General features: G+C 46.3%; 1 protein-coding gene across 1 annotated transcript in view; it reads left to right on the forward strand.

Annotated features, from left to right (window-relative positions):
* The window catches only part of tg (thyroglobulin), a gene marked incomplete at both ends in the record, with an annotated part of 55521 nt that overhangs the window by 32230 nt on the left and 5391 nt on the right, over positions 1–17900 (forward strand). Inside the window, 17 exons of the mRNA XM_079503859.1 lie at positions 603–689; positions 2136–2207; positions 2462–2599; positions 3066–3239; positions 3947–4058; positions 4444–4523; positions 7181–7327; positions 7443–7508; positions 8458–8592; positions 9703–9891; positions 11554–11758; positions 12230–12320; positions 12631–12781; positions 13572–13768; positions 15067–15231; positions 16520–16672; positions 16987–17174. Of these exons, the coding sequence (XP_079359985.1) occupies positions 603–689; positions 2136–2207; positions 2462–2599; positions 3066–3239; positions 3947–4058; positions 4444–4523; positions 7181–7327; positions 7443–7508; positions 8458–8592; positions 9703–9891; positions 11554–11758; positions 12230–12320; positions 12631–12781; positions 13572–13768; positions 15067–15231; positions 16520–16672; positions 16987–17174 (2350 nt within the window). The remainder of the gene's footprint in view (positions 1–602; positions 690–2135; positions 2208–2461; positions 2600–3065; positions 3240–3946; positions 4059–4443; positions 4524–7180; positions 7328–7442; positions 7509–8457; positions 8593–9702; positions 9892–11553; positions 11759–12229; positions 12321–12630; positions 12782–13571; positions 13769–15066; positions 15232–16519; positions 16673–16986; positions 17175–17900) is intronic.

Here is a 17900-nt window from a genome sequence, read left to right on the forward strand (position 1 = left end):
GGAGGTTCGTTTTTGGAGCAGGTAGTGTTAAATGACCGAATGACGATACGATTCAATGATTTGAAGTCAAAGTTAAATTAACACCCCATCTTTACAACAAAAAGAGTAACCAAAGAGTTGATATAGTCCCACCCAGAACTCTGACCACGTTCCGTAGCGCCTGTACTCTATATGAAAGCCCTATAGGTTGCATGGATTCCACCGTGCAGAATAGTTCACAGAGAAGATGGTGTGCACATCTCAATGCCTATATTCAGGCCAGGCGCTGGATGTCATAACCTGACTCCGCCAGATGGGGCAGCAGAGAGTATAGGATGTCAGGCATCAAGGCAAACATCATCCGCACACCAGTTTGTAGAGCTCCGAGACTTACTTTATTTTAAGACAACAATTTTACAAAATTGTTGTCTAAGGTTAAGAAAACAATTTTACAAAATTGTTGTCTTAAAATAAAGTACGTCTCGGAGCTCTACAAACTGGATGTTCTCCCTCTTCTTTGACCGTGCAGAATAGTGCCATTGTCCTATATAGCTATAGGCTACGCTACGCGGCAGCCACAGCCGTAGAGGTGTGTTCAACGCTTGTATTGTCCTTCTCTCCAGCCGATGCTTCTCTACCGGCTGACAGCAAGAACAAGAAGGACTACCAGGCGTCCATCGTCACCTTCCAGGCCATCTACCTCCACAACGGTACAAGTACAACCTTTACAACCCCATCTATACTATAACCCCATCTACCTCCACAACGGTACAAGTACAACCTTTACCTTTACAACCCCATCTATACTATAACCCCATCTACCTCCACAACGGTACAAGTACAAGCTTTATAACCCCATCTATACTACAAGTAAGACGCGCAAACGCGGGAAGCGAACGCAGCTCGTAAATTGCAATAACAACAATTAGAATAAATTACGTACTTTTTAAGGTTTTTTTTTAGTTAAGTTTTTTTAAATTAAATGTTTTTTCAAGTATTTTTTTAGTGTGTATGTGTGCGTGCGTGCTTCTTTTTTAGGTTTTTTTTTTAAAAGTTTTTTGTTTAAGTTTTTTTTTAAGTTAAGTTTGTTTTTAAGTTAAGTTTTTTGTGTGTGTGCGTTTTTCCTTTTTAAGTTTTTTTTAAGTTAAGTTTTTTTTTAAGTTAAGTTTTTTTTTAAGTTAAGTTTTTTGTGTGTGTAAGTTTTTCCTTTAAGTTTTTTTTTTAAGTTAAGTTTTTTTTTAAGTTAAGTTTTTTGTGTGTGCGTTTTTCCTTTTTACGTTTTTTTTAAGTTAAGTTTTTTTTTAAGTTAAGTTTTTTTTTAAGTTAAGTTTTTTGTGTGTGTGCGTTTTTCCTTTTTAAGTTTTTTTTTTAAGTTAAGTTTTTTTTTAAGTTAAGTTTTTTTTTAAGTTAAGTTTTTTGTGTGTGTGCGTTTTTCCTTTTTAAGTTTTTTTTTTAAGTTAAGTTTTTTTTTAAGTTAAGTTTTTTTTTAAGTTAAGTGTTTTGTGTGTGTGTGTGTGTGCGTGCGTGGGTGCGTGCGTGCGTGCGTGCGTGCGTGCGTGTGTGTGTGTGCGTGCAAGTGTGTGTTTTTGTGTGTGATACAGCTGCGCCCTCTGGTGGTGGGCGGGTGGTGTTACAGCGTGACACACACACAGACACACACACACACACACAGACACACAGACGTGATCTGCTGGGTCTCATAGTAAATGCTCACTGCGTTCGCAATAACCCCATCTACCTCCACAACGGTACAAGTACAAGCTTTATAACCCCATCTATACTATAACTCCATCTACCTCCAGAGCCGAATTTAGGACGGTACCCGCCCCCCCGAACCTCAAATGACGTCACATTGTAGGCTCTACAGCGCCGAACCGACTTTTATTCGGCTCTAAAATAGGAGTATGAATCGCCCCTTAGTGTCAAAGTGTCCTTGAGCAAGACTCTCAACCCCCAATTGCTCCCGATGTGCAGGCTGGTGCCTTGCATGGTTTCCTTCACCATGGGGGTGAATGGGGGTGTGTGTGAAATGTGAATGGGTGAATGTAATGCACAATCTATAGAGAAAGCACCTTTGGATAAAGGCGCTATATATATATATAAATGCACCCTTTACTTGTACTGTGTGTATAACTGCTATTCCATGTGTCTCACAGGCTCAGAGCCGGCAGCAGATGTTACATCTCCATCCTGCAGAGGAACACAGCAGGCCACGTTTGCCGTGGATGGTTGGTATTCAGATTCATTCATTCATCTCATATGTTATGTCCCTCAGCAGGGGTTCTCAACCGTGGGTCGCGACAAAAAAAAAAAAAGGAAATTAACCCATTTTGACCTGAGATCAGATTCTAAAAATGTCTTCTACATCCTGACAGTCGCGAGACATGGCCAAAGCATTTCCGGGGGTCCCCAGCCAAAAACGTTGAGAACCCCCTGCTCTACAGCAGCTGTTCTACGTGTCATATGTTGTGTCCCTCTACAGAAGCGGTACAAAGTGGGTTCGAGTCCCTGGACGAGAGCAGCGTGCTGGTGGATCCAAAGAGAAGCCTCCCCGCCCTCTCCTATTGGCTCAACAAGATGAACTTCAACTCCCAGCAAGCACTGCTCTGGTGCCTCTCACGTATGTCCTGTTGAGATGTATCAATATCTTTACTACACCACATGTTCAATACTTTTACTACAAACTTAGATACTAGTAGTAGTCCCTTTGTAGATTTTGATTATTATTATTACAAAACATAGATTAACCACTTATAAAACCACACTATATACAGTAAATATTGGCCATTTGAAAATAGCCTGTCTACAAGCTCAAAATGCGTCGCAATGTGACACATTGTGAGCTTGTAGATCTGCTATTTTTTTTTAAAAACACACTTTTCAATACTCCCAGGGGCGGGCGGTCCTTGGATCGCGTGACTGACATGTCGATGTCAGGGCTTTAAGCAACTAGTCGACTATTCAACTAGTAGGTTGGCCGTTTTTGTAGGCCTCAAGATCAGCTAGATTATAGTTATAGTCACCAAGTTTTTTTAAAACTACATTTAAAAAGTGTGTGTGTGTGTGTTGTGCGTGCGTGCGTGCAGGCTGTCGGTCGGAGCAGCAGTGCTCCATAGTGGACGTGAGACAAGACACAGCAGGTTTCCACAGCTGTCTCCTCTACCCAGACTCCACGGTGTGTGGGGCCTACGACAAGCCTCTGAGGCAGCCCTGTCGCCCCCTGCTGCCCAGCGCGCCACACAGCGCCCACATCAAGAAGGGTGAGTGAGTGTGTCAGTCCGTTACGAAGACGTTTTTGTTAGGTGAAACCTAGCCTGGGGTCCACCTATGCTTTCTATGTCACCTAGTCATACTGAATGCCTAGTGTGTAGTATGATTGCCTGCCTCCTAAGCTATGCCACACACACCGCGAAAGGGCCGATTTCCGCACCACAGCGACCAAGCTTCACCACCAGCATCGTCAAAGCGAAAACAGCTGCTAATGTTATGAGCTGGACAGCAGGAAAGGCACAACAAAACAGATGTTGTTGAACCACGCACAGAATGTCGGAAACGAGCACAAAGTAAACAACGGCCGAGAGGCGCGAGGTTGTGACACACAAACGTACACGTGACGTTACTAAAATAATAATCATACTGATATGGGGGGGAGAACACAACGGAGACAAGAACACAACGGAGACAGCGCTTCTTTCACCCGACTGTGATCATTTCTTGTTTATTACTATCAGTGGCGTGCACAGACATTTAGAGGGGCAGGTGCTCAAGTGGAAAACAGGGCACCTTGTGCAGCGCGTTGAACCAGCCGGTTTCCGGTTAGATTTTGGGGCCTAAATAATGTATTAGAAGCTTTATATCAAGAATTGATCGATGTCACCATGGTCACACCGTGTGTTGTGTCTGTGTGTGTGTGTGTATGCCTGCGTGTGTGTCTGTGCATGTGTGTCTGTGTGTGTGTGTGTTTCAGTTGACCTGTCCGGGCCGGTGAAGAGCTTCTACAGTCGGGTTCCGTTCCAGAAGATGGTTTCTTACTCTGTGCGCAGTCGTATCTCTCTGGGAGACACTCCACTGTCTCAGGGGTAACACAACAAATACAATGATATGTCAAATATGACACTGTGTACAGTAAAATGATTGGGTCCATTTGGTTACAGTCGTATCTCTCTGGGAGACACTCCACTGTCTCAGGGGTAACAACAAATACAATGATATGTAAAATATGACACTGTATACAGTAAAAGGATTGGGTCCATTTGGTTACAGTCATATCTCTAAAATAATGGGGAAACAATGTACAGTATGTGATCAGCGGTGATGTGTTTATGTTCATAGTGATTGTGACATTTTTGTGTGAGCAGTGAGCACAGTAGCACAAATGTGATGATAAAGTGTGTGTGTGCGTGCATGCGTGCGTGCGTGCGTGCGTGCGTGCGTGCGTGTGTGCGCGCGTGCATGCGTGTGTAGATTCTTGGAGTGTGAGCGTCGATGCGATGAAGATCCATGCTGCCGGGGTATGGGATTTGTCAGAGATACCAAGTCTTCAGGTAACTTTACAATATTGGTCTATTTTTCTTTCTAATAATTTTTATCCCACGATTTTGTAACCCATTTTTCACCCCATTTTTCAACAGGAAACAAAACAAGATCATGATCACTGAGCCAGGGCGAGAATAATGCCTGGCCGCGTCACTCGCTGACCCGTCTCATACGGCCTTTAGTTGTTCTCTGGAACCAACATTATGATCATCATTTAAATCAGGACGGGAACCCCTTTTGGTGTTTTAAAGCATTATGTTATGCTTCAGCTATTGAAAAACAGCAGATCTACAAGCTCGTAGCTTGTAGGTCTGCTATTTATGAAAAATCGTAAAAAAATGTGGCTCAAATCTTTGAGTATATATTCTTTCAGAGCGATCGTTTTTTACTCCCTGGAACAACATATGTTCAGATGGGGGTCGGTGGCCAATTACATATAATTCTGAGGGTCCTTGACATTAAATAGTTTGAGAACCACGGACATAGAAACATGGGTTTTTCAGAAAACGGTCAGGATTTAGAAGACATTTGTAGAATCTGGTCAGTCCAAAATGTATTAAGTATTTTCTATAAAGGATTCCTCTTTTTAGAATAACTAGTCCTTACCTGTTGAAAGATCAATGGGCCTCATGCGCCAACCGTTCTTAAGACGTTCTTAAGAGGAAATTTGTTCTTAGACCCACTTAGGAAGTTTTTAAGAAGGTTTTGGGATCCCTCAATCTTTTCTTAGCTGTGATTTGTTCGTAGGTAAGAACAGAATCTACGCACACTGTGGAGCACTCTTAGGGTGCCTTTTTCGTTCTTAAGTGCAATCTGAAAACATAAAGGGAAAACAGCGCCATCTGCATGATGCTCAAAGTTTGGTCTGAGGACCTCAAGGGGTCCTTGAGGAAGTTCCAGGCAGTCCACAGCAAAATATGAAATATTTTACCACTTTAATCCCATTTTATACTTTGAAAATAGCCAATCTATACAAGCTCACAAACGCGTCCCATTACTGCCCATTTTGCGCTTGTAGATGGCTATTTTCAAAACATTTTGATAAATCTTCAAAACATTACCCTAGCAGAAAATATTTTCATATGGGGGTCTGCAGAATGCATGTCAATTTGGGGGTCCTTGACATGAAAATGTTTGAGAACCACTGGTTTAGAGTTCACAACCCAACCCAAACAAACGCACCATACCCACCACATAACCATCCCCCATCACCCCCCCCCCCCCCCCAGTTGACTATTGTGAGATAAATAATAAAATACATTCATGAATATTGAAAATATTGAAAATGTGAAAATTTCTGTTCGCTTCAGTACCTCCACAGTATTATTGATTTTTAATGTTTGGAGTCACCATATTTAGACTTTAGTTTAGGTATTCTTGACTTCACTCAACTTTATTTCTATGTGTGAGGTCCTGTGAGCTGCAATCACACATGTGACTGCAGGCAAGGCCATGGAGTCATGCAAAACTACACCCACCTGGGTGAACACAGGTAGGAAAGTGAATTCCCAATGCCTTATATGGGATTGGTGGGGCGGTTCCCTATGGTAATTAGGATGCTAATTAGGATATGTGGGGCGTCTACCTATGATAATTTGAATGAACTGGCACACCCCTTCAAGTTACGAGGATTTGGATTCATCATCATAAGAACATGCTTACGAACAATTCTGCCTACTTAAGAACGTTTCATGAATCTGACTGGACTTCTCTTAGGAATTCACTTAGGAAGAAATGTAAGAGGAAAAGTTAGGAACTTATTGGCGCATGAGGCCCATTGACGGGAGGTAACTGAATTCCATAGACAACCAACTGTAACTGTAAGTCGACGTACCCGGAAATGGTACTGTATGTGTTACACAAAATGTGTGTCGTCCGATTCCGTTTACCGGTCTCCATTGCAGTTGGCAGGACATGGCCGGAAGTCAACACAATTCGATAGGAAACAAATAATGGTGTAACCCAACGGCGACAACTGCGCTCATCGAGTTAAACAGACTTTCCAAAGAAGGCGAAAAAAACACCTGCGTACAATTTGAGAAAAGGGGCTCCGGGAAGCCCTGCATGACGTAATGGTCAATGCCCGTGTGCACATTCAGATCAACAGTGTTGATTTTGTCGACTAATACTATGACGAAAAAAGTTTGTCGACTGAATCTACATGAAAACTAAGGTATGATGACTAAAACTAAGAGTAAATATATTGACAATTTCGTAGAAAACTAGACTAAATGTTTGCAAGGGCCTAGTGGACAAGAGATCCAGTATAAGTAAAAGACACAAGTCATTTTACACTTAGTTACATGCTGAAAAGAGCAGATCTACAAGCTTGTAGATCGGCTAGAGTAAAATAAGTCATTACGACTGCATCGCGGCCCACCAAAACACATTTTAGTCGACTAAATCAACTGTAGATTTCGTCGACTAACATCTTATATTTTATTTAGTCGACTAAAACTATAGACTAACACTAAAACATTCCAGCCAGGTGACTAAAATGTGACTAAAACTAAATTAAAACTATTCAAAAGACTATAACTAAAACTAAAATCGCTGTCAAAATCAACAAGCCAGTGAAAAGCAAAGCGGGGTTATGACAGACAGACAGATATGACAGACAGACACGTCTAAAATTATAGGAATATATATGATGTCTCACCAACAGGTGGCGATGTGGTGTGTCTGTCGCTGATCAGTCTGGGCGTTCAGACGTGCTCCGAGGACGACAGCGCCACCACCTGGACCACTCAGGACTGCAGGCCGTCTGCTGTCAGAGCCCGGCCACACCCCTTCGGCTGGTACCTCAAACCTGGTACTCAACGCATGCACGCACACACACACACACACGCACTCAGGAGTCTATCAATGAAATGTTTAAAGTTGTTAAATGTCTCTGTTTGACAAACTGTGTCTCTGTGTGTCTCCAGTGAACCAGTGGAGTAAATCTCCTGCTCTCTGCCCTCCGTTCACGCTGCCTGCACCCAAAAACAACGGTATGAAACTACTACTACTACTACTAGTACGTACTGTCTGTTAGTAACGACTTACTGGTGTAGGCTATACGGTGCTGTGTTGCTGCTTGCCTGTCGGGCCTGTTGGCAGGCCCGGTTCTTCCTACAGGCCGACGAAGCGGCGGCTTCGAGCGCCATGGGGGAGGGGCGCCAAAAAAAAAAAAAAAAAAAGCCTCCCCAGTACCTCCCCAGTGCCAGTGTCCCGCCAGTGCCTCCACAGAGCCTCCCCAGTGTCCCCACAGTGCCTCCCCAATGGACCCCCAGTGCCTCCACAGTGCCTCCACAGTGTCCCCACTGTCCCCCCAGTGCCTCCACACTGGCTCTTTAGTCGACTGGTAACGTACAGTACGTGCCAATCGCATCCATAGGTCCCGGGTCCCCCTCCCGGGCCGAGGCTACAATAGCTACATTGGTTCCTCCGCTCGTTCCTCGGCGTTACAGACCTAATGCAGCGTAACTAAGTCAACAGCACGTTACCTGCCTGGTTTTGGAGGTCCCCCCCCCAGTCAGTCAAGCCTATAATAGTTCTTGGCTGGCACGCGTGGACGCGCTTCCGGGGGACGACTGTAGGCTATACGGACGGTGCTGCGTTGCTGCTTGCCTATCTGCTTGCCTATTGCCTATCGCCAACTGACTCACCCGTGGCTTCCCTGTGAGGTTAGTGTTAGGTTAGGGTGTCGGACTGTTACGCCAGGGCTCCACCGGACGCGTTGCGTCTCCGTCGCGTGCGTCAAAAAACGCACCGGTTCAATTTTAATGCACGCGTCACGCAACGCGGGCAGTGGAGCCACCCTTCATTGATTAAAAAGGGAACATTCCCTGACGGTGACAGAGATGCGACGCTGACGCGCCCGGTGGAGCCCTGGTGTTAGGATACTAGACATATTAGTGACCGCTTAAAATATATATATTTTTGTGTCTGTGTTGTCAGTGTCTGTGGACGAGTGGAGTGTTGTAGAGGACTCCCAGGTGACGATAGACCCCGCCCTCTCCGCCTATGATGTCATCCACGTGAGCCGGGACATCGCCGGCGACGGCGACAAGACCAGAGACTGGTGTCTCCATGGTAACCACGCTGACCTCAGACAGCCCTAGTCAGCTGTCAAATGTCGCTATTAATAATTTACATTTTTAATCAGTATTAATCACCATTCAAACTATATCTAAAATATGCCATGTTTTCCCGTATATTGTTGTGGGAATGGAAAGTAATAAAAAAGGCAGAAGGCGCATATTAGGGCTTTCACTTCTAGTGATTTTTACTAGTTTACTAGTTGCCTAGTTTACTAGTTGTTTAACTAGGCCTAACTATTATGTAAAAAATAAAATAATAATAATTACAGTTAAAAACTGTGTACATTGGTCACTATAACTATAATCTAGCTAATCTTCAGGCCTACAAAAACAGGGTGAAAAAAATTCTTATCAACTAGTCAACTAGTACCAACTAGTCAACTAGTACCAACAAGGTCGACTAGTGGATTTACTAGTCGACTAGTTGAATAGTCGACTAGTTGCTTAATGTCCTATCGCATCATCATTTAACATACGTATGCATTGTTTGTTTGTTTGTTTGTTTGTATGTATGTATGTATGTATGTATGTATGTATGTATGTATGTATGTATGTATGTATGTATGTATGTATGTATATACAATTTGTGTCAGAACAGTGTTGATTTTGACAGCACATTTTGATGTAGTCAGTGTTTTGAATTAAAAAAATTACATTTAAGTCATCTGAAATGTCGACTAAATTACCATAAGATTTTAGGTGTCTAAATCTACAGTTGATTTAGACAACTACAATCTTATGGTAAAATGCTTTTTGGCCTTGATGGTGTTGAAATGCCTGATACTCAGCTGTGCGCCGAAAATAGCAGATCTACAGGCTCACATGTCGCTCTGCAACACATTGTGAGCTTGTAGATCTGCTATTTTCGGAGCATGACAACATGCACACAACCAAACATAAAACAACTTGTCTTTTAGTTCTGCTGGATCTCTTCTCGATAACCCTAACATTTTGGTCTAGTTTTGTGTTGACAAAATCGTCAGTGTATTTAGCCACAGTTTTAGCCATGATAGCTGAGTTTTTATTTCGTTTTTATCAGTGAAAAAAATATAGTCGACAAAATCAACACTATAGTAATATGAATGTTTTACTATTATTTCAGCGTGTCAGTCGGTGGAGTCCTGCAAGGTAGTGACCATCAGCCAGACGCACTCGGCAACTCGCTGCGTCCTCTACCCAGACACCACCAGCTGTGTGCTGCTTAGCCCCACCCCTAAAGCCTCTAGCCCCGCCTCCACCACGTGCAGACTGGTCGTCAGAGAGCCCGCCTCCCGCGTCTACCTGAAGAAAGGTGAGTCAATCACACTCATACAAGAGGAACTAACCAGGTGCTCAACAGAGATAGAAGATGAACTAACCAGGTGCTCAACAGAGATAGAAGAGGAACTAACCAGGTGCTCAACAGAGATAGAAGAGGAACTAACCAGGTGCTCAACAGAGATAGAAGAGGAACTAACCAGGTGCTCAACAGAGATAGAAGAGGAACTAACCAGGTGCTCAACAGAGATAGAAGAGGAACTAACCAGGTGCTCAACAGAGGTAGAGGAACTAACCAGGTGCTCAACAGAGATAGAAGAGGAACTAACCAGGTGCTCAACAGAGATAGAAGAGGAACTAACCAGGTGCTCAACAGAGATAGAAGAGGAACTAACCAGGTGCTCAACAGAGGTAGAGGAACTAACCAGGTGCTCAACAGAGATAGAGGAACTAACCAGGTGCTCAACAGAGATAGAAGAGGAACTAACCAGGTGCTCAACAGAGATAGAAGAGGAACTAACCAGGTGCTCAACAGAGGTAGAGGAACTAACCAGGTGCTCAACAGAGATAGAGGAACTAACCAGGTGCTCAACAGAGATAGAAGAGGAACTAACCAGGTGCTCAACAGAGATAGAAGAGGAACTAACCAGGTGCTCAACAGAGGTAGAGGAACTAACCAGGTGCTCAACAGAGATAGAAGAGGAACTAACCAGGTGCTCAACAGAGGTAGAGGAACTAACCAGGTGCTCAACAGAGATAGAAGAGGAACTAACCAGGTGCTCAACAGAGATAGAAGAGGAACTAACCAGGTGCTCAACAGAGGTAGCAAAAGGTGATAATGATAAAAAGGTGCTCACACGGATCAAAAACGGGATCAAGACATAGATAAAAAGAGAAGGATCCGGGCACTCGAAGTTCAAAATGAGGAACGCCTTTATTAAATTAAAAGGGCAACTGCCAACATGTTTCGACCAACAAGGTCTTCATCAGGGCAAGAATGAATCATTCTTGAGCTGCGCATAAAGCTTGTTTTGATAAAAAACGAAATCTGGGAAAATAATTGAAGTTAAAAGGGTTTAAAGAATACAGTCATCAACTGTTTCCAGTGACCATAGAGGACAGAGACCATAGAGGACAGAGACCATAGAGGACAGAGACCATAGAGGACAGCAACCATAGAGGACCAGAGACCATAGAGGACAGAGACCAATAGAGGACAGAGACCATAGAGGACCATAGAGGACAGAGACCAATAGAGGACAGAGACCATAGAGGACCATAGAGGACAGAGACCATAGAGGACAGAGACCATAGAGGACCATAGAGGACAGAGACCATAGAGGACAGAGACCATAGAGGACAGAGACCAATAGAGGACAGAGACCATAGAGGACAGAGACCATAGAGGACAGAGACCATAGAGGACAGAGGCCATAGAGGACAGAGGCCATAGAGGACAGAGACCAATAGAGGACAGAGGCCATAGAGGACAGAGACCATAGAGGACAGAGACCATAGAGGACAGAGACCATAGAGGACAGAGACCATAGAGGACAGCAGAGACCATAGAGGACAGAGACCATAGAGGACAGAGACCAAGCTGAATTCTATATAAAACAAAATAAAATGTGTCTAAGTAATTCTTGTTGTACATTGTAATACATTATAGTTTTATATTTCTTTAATTGTCTTCCAGAGCGGATGCCGTTGGTTACGTCCGTGGCGATCCCGGGTCACGGAACGCTGCGGGGCGTCGCCGTGACTACCAGCCTGGGCGGAGACAGGAAGTCGGTGGTCCGCTACCTGGGCGTTCCCTACGCCCGTGCACCAATAGGATCGCTGCGTTTCAGACCGCCCCAGCCTGCCAACTGGACGGGGAGCTGGGATGCCAGCAAAGCCCGGTACCTGTCTGTCTGTCTGTCTGTCTGTCTAGACTGCTGTCTGTATGATTGTCTAGACTGCTGTCTGTCTGTCTAAAGGTGGGGTGCCTATGGGCTATAGTTCCAAACATTGGGGAACTATCCCATTGAGATAGAAAGAGTCGCCCCTCTCTTACTAGATTACTCTGGCGGACACATACAGTAGGTTGGTGAACCAATAGGGAGCCGGCGTCCAGTGCTAGTTTTGAATCCACCCCCCTCTAGTCCAAGAAAAGCTTGGCTACTTCCAGGCTAGTCTGTACATATAATAGCTCAAGTTTATATAGCACTTTTCTAAATATAGCCTACATACGTCCGTCCGTCCGTCCGTCCGCCCGCCCGTCTGTCTGTCTGACAGTACATGCGTGTGTGTCGTACAGGCCTAGCTGCATCCAACCAAGTGATATAACAGTAGTGTGTGTGTGTGTGTGTGTGTGTGTGTGTGTCCTACAGACCTAGCTGCATCCAACCAGGTGACCTTCAGTCTGCAGCCTCCAGTGAAGACTGTCTCTACCTCAACGTCTTCGTACCGGTCGGCCCGGTGGTGAGTCTGTGCACTGCAACACCCATTACTATTGTTGGTGTTATTGGTAGGCTAGGACACGTGCACAAGTCGGTTGTGAGGGAGGGGCCTTCAAATGGCCGACCTCTCCAAAAGGAGGGCCAAACCATGGATATAAAAGCCTTGGAGCGTTGGCACGACCTCATTGGCCACTGCAGTTCATTGGAGCAACCTGTTTATGTCCTTTGTACAAGGCATTCTTGTTCCGTTTATGTGAATATAAATAAATATTTCAAGTGTGTGTGTGTGTGTGTGTGTGTGTGTGTGTGTGTGTGCGCATCTCACGTGACAGTCTGGTCCCGTCCCCGTGCTGGTGTTCTTCTTCAACCCCTCAGCCAATCAGAGTCCAGGACTGCTCGATGGCTCCACCCTCTCGGCTGTGGGCAACATCGTCGTGGTAACGGCCAACTACAGGACAGCTGCGCTGGGCTTCCTCAGTACAGGTGTGCACGCACGCACGCACGCACGCACGCACGCACGCATCTGCCATTTGAAATCGGCTACTAAAATGTCTCAAAACACACATTACACACACAGGAAAGTGCTTCTTGTGTCCTAAACATCATTAAAATAAGATCTGGTTGCAAAAGGGGTGAAGTGGCATACTTACCCAATGAGCTGTCATGTGTTGCGTCATGTGATCAGGGTGGCATACTTACCCAATGAGCTGTCATGTGTTGCGTCATGTGATCAGGGTGGCATACTTACCCAATGAGCTGTCCTGTGTTGCGTCATGTGATCAGGGTGGCATACTTACCCAATGAGCTGTCCTGTGTTGTGTCATGTGATCAGGGTGGCATACTTACCCAATGAGCTGTCATGTGTTGCGTCATGTGATCAGGGTGGCATACTTACCCAATGAGCTGTCCTGTGTTGCGTCATGTGATCAGGGTGGCATACTTACCCAATGAGCTGTCATGTGTTGTGTCATGTGATCAGGGTGGCATACTTACCCAATGAGCTGTCATGTGTTGCGTCATGTGATCAGGGTGGCATACTTACCCAATGAGCTGTCCTGTGTTGCGTCATGTGATCAGGGTGGCATACTTACCCAATGAGCTGTCCTGTGTTGTGTCATGTGATCAGGGTGGCATACTTACCCAATGAGCTGTCATGTGTTGTGTCATGTGATCAGGGTGGCATACTTACCCAATGAGCTGTCATGTGTTGTGTCATGTGATCAGGGTGGCATACTTACCCAATGAGCTGTCCTGTGTTGCGTCATGTGATCAGGGTCGGAGGAGCTGTCCGGGAACTACGGTCTGGCTGACCAGGAAGCGGCTCTCCGCTGGGTCAAAGGTCACGCCTCCCTGTTCGGCGGGGACGGCGCCAGGGTGACCGTGGGGGCGGAGCGGGGAGGTGCCGACATCACCAGTCTCCTCCTACTCCCCTCCTCTCGTCCCCCTCTCTTCAGCCGCATGATACTGATGGTGAGTATATACAACTCCCTTTCTCCTCACCTCTCCTCACCTCTCTTCTCCTCCTCTCCTACAATTTAGACATTTAGCAGACGCTCGTAACAGTTTTAATGCCGGGATTAAACAAGCGTCTTCCAGGCTAGACTGCCTGTTGGTTTTTATATTTTGATCCCACGATTTTGTAACCCATTTCTCACCCCTGTGTCAATTATCTAATCATGTGATCCTGGGCTCTACACACCCTCCGCCAACCTAGTCCCCATATATGGAGGACATGGGGAGAGCAACAGACTTGAACTCATGCTTCCTTCATGCCTGAGTGTCCAAGTTGCTCCTTTACACCTGACAGGGGGGAGTTTCCCTGGTTGGACGTAGCGCGTGGAAGGAACACGTTATTCCAACCAGTTTCTTTCCCCTCCATCAGGCGCCCCGGCTGGCCAGGGGGAGGCAGTTTAGAGACCAGGATTACTGCATGCTTTTTGTGAGGGTACCTACCCTAGGGGACACGGGGAGAACATGTGAGGGTACCTACCCTAGGGGACACGGGGAGAACATGCAAACTCCACACAGAAAGGCCCTTTCGCCAACCCCGCCTCGGGTATGGGCACTGATGATGCGGAGGAGGAAACACGCCGCCAGCACCCACAGCTTCACGAGCGGGAATCGAACCCAGGACCTTCTAGCTGTGAGGCGACAGCACTACCGACTGTGCCACCGTGCCCTGCCTATGTTTAAAGTTACCTTTGAACAGCCAGTGCACCGATCGCCGAGTTGCTCGTCATGTAAAACTTTACTTTAAAAACGGTGTAATCGCTTGTATTGTTGTAGTGTTGAAAAATATTCCAAAGTGCCGACCACAACAACAGGCAGGACGGGGCAGCCGCGCGCTGCTATACCCCTAGGGGTACTCGAGGGAGTTCCAGGGGATCCCTAGCTAAATTAGAGATAGGTATGAACCAAATGGACCCTTATGGGTCTGTAACTATAAAGAGTCCATTTGTACACTCTGAGTTAAATGAGCAGTGATTTTACAATATAAATTGGGGGTCCCCAGAGATAGAAATGCCATCTAATGGGGGTCCGTAGCCTAATCCATGTCAAACTGGGGGGTCCTTGAAATTAAAATGTTTGAAAATCACTGCTAGAGCCGTAAAAAAAATCCTCTCTTATGGGGGGTCCCTGGCATATCTTTTCAAATGGGGGTCCGCGGACTAATACATGTCGATTTGGGGGTCCTTGGCATGACCAAGTTTGGGAACCACTGGTATACGGTATATCTCATCGTCTCATGCCGGTCCTCCCGGCCACAGGGGGGCAGTGTGTTCTCTCCAGCAGGGGTGCAGTCAGTGTCCAGGTCCAGACAGCAGGCTGTCCAGCTGGCCACGGAGCTGGGCTGTGTGACCTCCGATGACCCCAGCATGGCCGCCTGCCTCAGGCAGACCCCCGCGCACACGCTCAACGCCGCGCAGACCAAGGTAGGAATTAAGCACATTAACACACACGCACGCATGGGAACGCAGTCAACGCACACTCACACAGCGCACGCACACCCACACACATTTACCATAAAGTGTCAAACTCTGCAAGGGATAATTGATGGTGCGGTGGTCATTGTTGAGGAATAATCCCCAGGATCATTAGTAGGGTTGGACAAATAAACAAAACAAAAAAAACCCACAAAAAGTGATTTTTAATGGCACCATTTTAAAAATCACTTTTAATGTTCAGAATAGTTTTTTTTTTTAAATATAAGTGTTGCTCTGAGCAGACACGATCAACAGGAAGCGCACGTGTTGATAAAATAGAATAAAGTTTCAGTTACTGCATTGTCTATTTTCACACAATATGTATATTGGGAAATGCCTCTCGCCTACAACAGCTGCAGATCATTTTTGGTCGGATAAAGTACAGTTTTAGACCGCGACGGAGGCGCGCCGTGACACCGTCTCAAGCGAACTAGAGCCACAAGAGACACCGCCGAGCGAGCTAACGTGAGCGATCGAGTTGCCGTGCCGAACGGTGCGAAGTTCGTTTGAGCCGACTCGGCACCGTTCCGAGCTGCGTCCCGATAGGCACAGAATCGTAAATCATGTTCTGGCGAGAGCGTTTTCCCCAACTGCCACTCAAAGTGGCTATACAGGCCAATCACAGCGCTTCCTTGCACAAGCGGTTGGCCAATGAGGCTTGGCCTCGCTTAAAGTTGAAGAGGGCCTTTCCATGTATATTTTAACACCCTGATCGCCCAGGACGAAGTTCACCGTCCTTTCAATTAGTAACGCCCAGCGCCCAGGATGAAGATTGATCAAAAAGACGGATGTTATTGATATGAAAACCGATCGCATCGCTCCACAGGCTGCGAGCGCCTGTTGCGCAACATTCGATGTTGCGCAACAGTGGGACGTCATCGAAAATGTTCCCCCCCTTTTTTGCCGACGAGTCTTAAAAAATCTTAAAACGTTAATAACTCTTTATCTAAATCATCCCGTCCAATTCTAAGGAAAGATTATGTGTTAGACGGCCCACCGCGGTACCGTCGCTAGTCGTGGTAGATTTAATCATACCTCCCGTTGATCGCCTCTAGAGTGTTTTGGCTACATTTAGCTGCTTCAGCCACATCCGGGATAACATCCGGCCCGTCGGTAAAAGTGCTCTGCTGCTATAAATTGCCGGGCGCTATGATTTAATGGATTAAATAACCCCGGGCAATTAACCTGTGTGTGTCCGTGTGTGTGTCCGTGTGTGTGTGCGTGTGTGTGTGTGTAGTTGCTGGCAGTGAGCGGTCCTCTGCAGGCGTGGTCTCCCGTGGTGGACGGTGTGACGGTGTCTTCTGTCCATCCTCTGGACGTCCAGACACCCGACCTCCTGCTGGGCAGCTCCGCGCAGGACGGACTGATCGGACGAGCCAGAAGGATCAAGGTCAGTCGGCTCTGCCTGGAAGCCATCGAGACCCGAGGCCGATCCTACTAAAAATGCCTTCTCAATCTGTAGTTCATCTTCTCACACACTAAAACTAAATGAAAGTTTATTCAAAAGGCTAAAGACTAAGGGCTCTATCTTGCACCCAGTTAGCCTTACCCCTTATCCCTAAACTTCTTTGCCATTTTCTACTTATTTAAATAAAAAACTGTATTTAAATAAACCACTCCTGACTGGATCATAAACCCGAACAGGAATGCTTCACAGGCTAGCACCCTATAACTACGTCAAGATTCTGCTGTGCATTCCGACAGGACTTTGAGGTTCTCCAGGGCAGGCTGGACGGTAAGACGGCGTTCTACGAGGCCCTGAGCCGCTCTCTGGGCGGGGAGCAGGGCAGCGGGCTGGTGAAGGAGGCCGCCTCCTGGCTCTACAGCCTCCAGCACTCCCCCTCGCCTGCCGGGTACAACCTCTTCTCCGTCGCCCTCAACGACGCCACCAGGTCAGCACAGTAAAAATAAATGGTGGTTCCTCGGGATGGTTGAGGTGCTGTACCACTGTCCTACTAGAGGCATAGCTAGAGGCTACGTACAGACTACAGTATGTCCCTCAGAAAGTGCTATTGAGATGCCAGAGCCTTTCTGCCGCGCTCTAGCACCCTGTTTGAATGCTATCAATGCACTGAATGGGACATTATCACGTTTAATCAGACTATTTAATGGTCTCAGTAGCCGTCTATATACTGACCTACCAAGATCTCAGGAGCTGCATTCTGTGCGGTGACGACGGCTACTGTTTTGACAGCGACGGAGGGGCGCCGTCTCTAGCGAACTCGAGCCACCACAGAGCAAGCGAGTTGCCGTGGCGAACGTTGCGAAGTTTCGATTGAGCCGACTCAGCCCCGTCCGAGTTGCAACTTGATAGGCACAGAATCTTAACTAGAAATGCACTCTGTCGAGCTGCCAACTTGCGCTTTCGCACACAAGTAGGCCATGAATAGCCTACTTGTGTGCGAGCAGAGCACGCAACTTATCTCTTACTCTTTTCAACTTACGGTCCCTCCCTCTATAAAATATAACGAATAAAGATTTGCTACGTCATCCACATATGTCCGTTTTTAGATACACATAAGTACCGGTAGTTACATCTCCATGATTGGCCGAGTGTGTCACGGAAAATGCACAATCCCCGCTTGGCCGAAGGAGTAACACACATACGCAGCTGAATA

The sequence above is a fragment of the Electrona antarctica genome, assembly GCF_951216825.1.
Source record: "Electrona antarctica genome assembly, chromosome: 6".
Classification (NCBI taxonomy): domain Eukaryota; kingdom Metazoa; phylum Chordata; class Actinopteri; order Myctophiformes; family Myctophidae; genus Electrona; species Electrona antarctica.